We start from the raw sequence: 6140 nt of genomic DNA, 5'->3' as shown, positions 1-6140 counted from the left end.
GAACACGGGCGTCCTTCCGACCCTGGTGGCCCCTCCCCGGCCTGGCTCTGTCCTGAGCTGCTCTGCCCCGGGCTTGTTGCAGGGTGAGGAACAACTCGCGGTTCGTGGACGCAGTGGCGGAGCTGGCCATGAAGGCCGGCTGCAAGCTGACCATCTGCCCGCAGGCCGAGAACCGAAATGACCGCTGGATCCAGGTACCGCGCCGCCGGGCAGTGCCCGGCCTGGACACCAGCCCGAGGGGAGGCTGGCCCTTCTCCACCGGGTGGGGTGGGGCTCACGGGGAACACGCAGGAGGACCTGGGCGCTGGATCGCCCTCCCCGGACACCGCTCTTTCTAATTAAAGACCTAGAGCTCGCTCCCTCTCTCCAGAACTTTCTGGAGACCCAGGAACACGCTGACGCTGGATTCAACACCCATTCACCCCCAGGATCTGGGCTAGGCACTGGGTTGGCCACACATGCCCTGCCCTTAGCAGCCTGGACCAGTGGTTCTCAACGGATGGCGATTTTGTCCCCCGAGGGTTAGGAAGCCGTCGGAGGCATTTTAGATGGCCACACGGAGTGGTGATGCTACTGGCTCCCGGCCCCTACGGAAAGGAGTGACCTGGCCCCAGATGCCAATAGAGCCGAGGCTGAGAAACCCCAAGGTGGGAAAATCCCAGCTCTCACCATCTAGGAAGCGCCAGGGGCGGCACCAGCAAAGTGCCATCTGGGTTTGCAGGAGGTGGCATCACCTCTGTCGGGGGATCAGTGCAGGAGGAAGGGCATCTGAGCTGGACCAGACTTGGCAAATGGATGGGTAGTGACTTGTGCCATTCAGTGAGCGCTTACTAGCCATGTGTCATTGCCATAGTGTCACTCCATCTTCTTGACAACTCCCTGTCATTACCCACCTGAGGAGCTCTCAGGGGTGCAAATGCCCAGGGCCAAACAGCTGGTAAGGGCCATGCTGGGACTCAGGGGATGGGGGTCCTGGCCGAGGAGCAGCATGTGCAAAGGCCCAGAGGTAGGAGGCAGGAGAAAGAATGTCACGTGCTCACTTTGGCCAGGGCCAAGGTTCTGTCAAGGGGAAGAGTTGAGGAGGGAGACCTTGACTGCCAGGCTAGGAGCTGTCATGGCTGGAGGTTCACCCAATGAACCAAGTTTATCTAATGAGACAAGTTGGATTGGATTCTGGCTGTGCACCCTTGGACAAATAACTAGACCTCTCTGTTCCTCGCTTTCTGCTGTCCTCGTCTGTAACACGGGGTGACAATAGTGCCTCCATATAGGCGTGTCAGGGGGATTAATAGAGTTAATATCCATCAAGAGCTGAGGGCAGGGCACATAACAGTGAGCTTCTCATTGGGTTTGTAGGTTGTCTATGCTGGGCCATCTTTGCCTCCAGGACCAGAGGAGTCAGACTTGGCCCAGGCACGTTTATGAGTCTGAGAAGGAGGCAGATCTGTATCTCCTCAGGTCCCCTCAGCCCTGTCTAGCTGTCAACCCCTCATGACCGCGTGTGGAGGCCAGAGGTGCTGGCTGACGCCCAGCGCCTTCCTTGTCCAACTCGGGCCACCCTGAGACCTTCTCTGTGTCGACTCTGCCCTGACCCAGCACGGGGACACCCCCAAGGTCATGTCCATGTTCTTATTCATTCCTGGCCTTTCTTGCTGTGTGACCCTAGGCAACTGCACACCCTCTCTGAGCCGCTAGCACCTCCTCCAGCCCTCAGGCATCACGACCCCCCGCCTCCTTCACCCCTAGGGGCAGAGTTCCCCAAGGCAGAGAATGCCCGTGCGCAGTCTCCCCTGACGTGCCCGGCGTCAAGCAAGCGTGGGATGTTGTTGGCTGTCCCCAGCTGGGCGTCTCTCTCGTTTGCAGGACGAGATGGAGCTGGGCTACGTCCAGGCGCCGCACAAGACCTTCCCGGTGGTCTTCGACTCCCCCAGGAATGGGGAGCTGCAGGACTTCCCTTACAAGAGAATCCTGGTGAGTGGTCCAGGGGGCAGCCCAGCCCTGAGCGTGCATGGACATGACTCCAAGGGCTGCACCAGGGTGTGGAAGACAGGGGGCAGCGCCAGGAACCATGATCTCTAACAGGAGTAGCGTTGCCAGGTAACATATAGGCGATGCCCAGTTAACAGAGGCTCACCCCCTCTCACATGGCAGCCAGACCAGAGGGCCTGTGTGTGTCCCAACCTTGGCCCTTGTGCATACCTGAAATATTGACTAGATCCGATCCCAGTCTTTGACTCAGTATTTCCATCTGAAGAATGGGCAGCCACCCCTGCCCCGCCTTTAAGGAATTCGGAACTCAGAAAGTTGCTTCAAGTTTTTCATGATGGCCATCTGCTCCCCTCAGCCACCCTGACTCAGTTTCCCCCATCAGGGTCCAGATTTCGGCTATGTGACTCGGGAGCCGCAAGACAGCTCTGTGTGTGGCCTGGACTCCTTCGGAAACCTGGAGGTCAGCCCCCCAGTGGTGACCAACGGCCAAGAGTACCCCCTGGGGAGGATCCTCATTGGGGGCAACCTGCCTGGGTGAGAGAGGAGCAGGGAGAGGTGTTGCTGGGATGGAGGCTGAGGGTGGGGGTGGTGATGGTGGCTGGGGGTGAGGGGCTGTTCCACTCCTCACAGAGAACCAGAAAGGAGTGATAAAACTGTAGTCCTGGATGCAGGGGGAGGTGCGGTGGGGAAGCCGTGGGCTGTTCACCAGATGCTGTCCACAATTATTAGGTAATTGAGCAGGGCCCCAAGAGGTCATTCAGCCCTTTTATTTTACATGTGAGCTCAGAGAGGGTGAGTGACCTGGGAAGGTAACACAGGATGCAAAGTTATAACTAGACTTAGGTCTTCCCATTCAGAAAATAAATAGATGTTGCTACCAATTAAATAAGAAGAAAAAGCTCTAAGTCTCAACAGTCCTGGGAGAAACTGCATTTAAGTCAGAGCTTGTTTATACTATGATGTAAATGACTAATATCAAATCTTTTCCTGAGAGCAGGAGAAGGGAGATATAGGACATGAAAATTGAAATGGCAGTAACACATACAGAATAACAGATTATGTCTTACTTAAATGTAACACCTGGGTACCATTGGAAAAGAGAAGGGATTATATGATAACTAGAGGCCCGGTGCAAGGATTCATGTACCAGTGGGGTCCCTCGGCCTGGCCTGCAGGGATTGGGCCAAAACCGGCTCTCCGATATCCCCCGAGGGGTCCCAGATTGTGAGAGGGTACAGGCCAGGCCAAGGGACCCCACTGGTACATGATTGGGCCTGGGAAGGGACTGCGGGTGGGCTCTAGGGCGTGTTCAGCCCTTCTCACCCAGTCCTGATTGGCCGGACCCCAGCAGCAAGCTAACCTACCGGTTGGAGCATCTGCCCCCTGGTGGTCAGTGTGGGTCATAGCAACTGGTCAAACGGTGGAACCGTCGGATATTTAGCATATTAGGCTTTTATTATATAGGATGGTCATTAGCTACGCAACAGACCAAATGGATGCCGCCCCCAGCCTGGCCCACACGGCGTATTAAGCATCTTCCCCGCCCCCCTTGCCAGTGGGAGGTGAGGCGCAGGGATTGCGAACCCAATGCAGCAGAGTAGTTAGAACAGACTTGGGATCAAATAGCAGGTGACTCAAGAAGCTTTGGGGGCTGGGGGACTTCCTGGCCTCAAATAATACGATCCCACAGAAAGAGGAAGTTAGATCCTTTTTCAGAAGGCAAAGAAGAGTGGGATTTAAATTCACTACCGTAAAATGCTGGGGCCAAAAGGCCCCTCAAGGGTGGTCTTGTCCACCTCTTTCCCCCCTCATGTGCAGAGCGTGAGGCTGCAGTGAGAGAAATGTAAGACAAACGCAAGGAAGGACCACCAGCCATGGGGGGTGGAATGTAGGGGTGAAGTCAGTCTCTTGGAGAATGTGAGGATGGGGTGCAGGGCGGTTCTGAGGATCTGCCTGGGTGGCGAGCCCTGGTGTGAGGACCTGTCCTGTGTGCCTCCTGGAGAACTCACCTTGGGGTCAAACTTGGGATCACATGCTGTATGTATGTATGTATGTAAGCATGTATGTATGTATGCATGTATGTATTTTCCTGCTTACAAAGGCAATGCATGCTTTTTGGTAGATATTGCAGATGCCTTGAACTCTTGTCTTTCCATTTCTGCATAGATTTTTTTTTTAGTGAAGCAACCCCTTTTTTTAAACCCCTTGGGCCCCAGGTCAGGTGGCCGCAGGGTCACCCAGGTGGTGCGGGACTTCCTCCATGCGCAGAGGGTGCAGCCCCCCGTGGAGCTCTTCGTGGACTGGTTGGCTGTGGGCCACGTGGATGAGTTTCTGAGCTTCGTCCCGGCCCCCGATGGGAAGGTAAGGACTTGGGGACATGCCTGTTGGCGCCTGGGCAGGGGATGAGCTCCCGGGCCCATGCTGAGGAGCCTGCCCTCTCCACGCAGGGCTTCCGGATGCTCCTGGCCAGCCCCGGAGCCTGCTTCAAGCTCTTCCAGGAAAAGCAGAAGTGGGGCCACGGCAGGGCCCTGCTGTTCGAAGGGGTTGTTGGTGGGTACCACTGTCCCTCATCACCGCCTTCCACCCCTCCGCCGAAATCAAGACACCTTGTGACTTGAGAGAGGGATGGCAAATGTTAAAGCAGGGCTGTCCCTCCCGCCCCCCCACCCCGATTCAGGAGCCCTCACCCCTGCCACCGCTCACCCTGCTCCTCCAGCCACCATGGGCCAGGGCGGGGGCAGAGCTGGCAGGGAACGCGTGGTGGACGGTGGGCTTGGGATGGGCAGGGACAGAGTGGAGACAGGGCCAGCCTCATGGGCATGCGACCAGGGTAGCCCCACAGGGCCCTCTGCTCAGAGGGCCCCTCCCTTGAGCTTGAATGCTCGGCCGCCACTGTCCTGAAATTCTTAATAATTTGTGCTTTGTGAGTGAAATCCCATGGATCGATGGAGCACCTAATGGGGGCTTGGAGCCTGGGCTCATGGCGGCCCCGTGAACAGTCCGTCTCCTGCCACATCCCAGGGTTGAGCCCCTTCTGCCAACTCCTCTGCCCCTTGGAGCCCAGCCCAGGCTCCCCATCCCCGTACCTGCCAGGTGACTGCTGCAGCCGGCTGACCCTGTGGGAGCCTGGGTGTGGGAGGGTTGGGCACACATCCCCTCAGCATCTGGGGGAGTGGCTGGCCCCAGGCGTCCCTGTCCTGGACTGGCAGCTCCATGGGGCACGTGGCGGGGGACACTAGTGCATGCCTGGCTGGGTTGCAGCGAGGGTTAAATGAGGCACCAAAGGTAGGGCTCTGACCCCAGGTAAGAGCTGGATAAATAGCAGCTGTGAGAATTGTGCGCTGCTGGCTCTAACCTCCCCTTCCCTGTCCAGCCCTGTCTCCTCGGGCACCCCATCCAGCAGGCAGGAAAGCCAGGCCTCCGGGGAGCTCCATGCTTCACCCCTTGGAGGGCAGGGGCAGGGTGCAGCGGTGGGCAGGTGGGTGGCCCGGCCCTGCCCCTCCATGAGACCAGCGAAGAGGAATCATCGCCTAGTGCCCTGCGGGGAGGGGGTTTGTAAATGTCCAGTTTTAGGCATTACCACTTCCGATGAACGCGTGTAAAGGTCTGAGTTCCTAGCGCCGTGGTCCCCGGCCCCTCCCACCCTCCCACACCCAGACTTGCCCCGTGGCCAAGCTGAGCTCGGCTGGCTGGTGCCTACCAGCCAGAAAGGCCAGAGAGATGCTGACTCTGCCAGACCAGTAGCTGCGCGCCTGGCCCCTGCCTGGCTGCTTCCCAGAGCAGGGCCCTCACGGCTGGCGTTGTTCCCGCCCCTCCCCCTTCGCCCCCCTCTCGCCCTCACAGGTAACAACCGGGTCACCACCATCTCCATCAACCAGGTCCTCTCCAATGAAAACCTCATCAGCTACAATAAGTTTGTGCAGGTACAGTGTCCCCATGGACGGAACCCAACCGGAAGCCAGTGGCACGGGAGACCTGATTCTCCAGGATGGGCCTCCCAGGCATGGAGCAGAGGTGTACAGCGTGTCTGCAAGGACAAACGGTTCTTCTGGGTCCTGCAGGCACAGATGCCAAGATGGGGTTGGACAGCAAGGCTTGTGTCAGGGACTGTGCCTGTACCAGGAGAGAGGAGGGGCTGGGGGAGACGGAGG

The 6140-nt window shown here is 58.0% G+C and overlaps 1 protein-coding gene across 3 annotated transcripts in view; it reads left to right on the top strand.

Moving 5' to 3' along the window:
* Positions 1–6140, top strand: part of PADI3 (peptidyl arginine deiminase, type III) — a 53513-nt gene that overhangs the window by 36241 nt on the left and 11132 nt on the right. For 2 of the 3 annotated variants that reach the window (XM_015565955.1, XM_006766666.2), the window contains exons 9-14: positions 83–194; positions 1864–1971; positions 2372–2523; positions 4206–4350; positions 4437–4539; positions 5833–5912. In XM_015565955.1, the coding sequence (XP_015421441.1) occupies positions 83–194; positions 1864–1971; positions 2372–2523; positions 4206–4350; positions 4437–4539; positions 5833–5912 (700 nt within the window). The remainder of the gene's footprint in view (positions 1–82; positions 195–1863; positions 1972–2371; positions 2524–4205; positions 4351–4436; positions 4540–5832; positions 5913–6140) is intronic. The other variant, XM_006766667.2, reaches the window with a different exon arrangement.

This window comes from Myotis davidii, unplaced genomic scaffold (assembly GCF_000327345.1).
Source record: "Myotis davidii unplaced genomic scaffold, ASM32734v1 scaffold299, whole genome shotgun sequence".
NCBI classification, from domain to species: domain Eukaryota; kingdom Metazoa; phylum Chordata; class Mammalia; order Chiroptera; family Vespertilionidae; genus Myotis; species Myotis davidii.
Note: the sequence above shows the minus strand (reverse complement) of the source record. Positions and strands in the feature narration are given on the sequence as shown.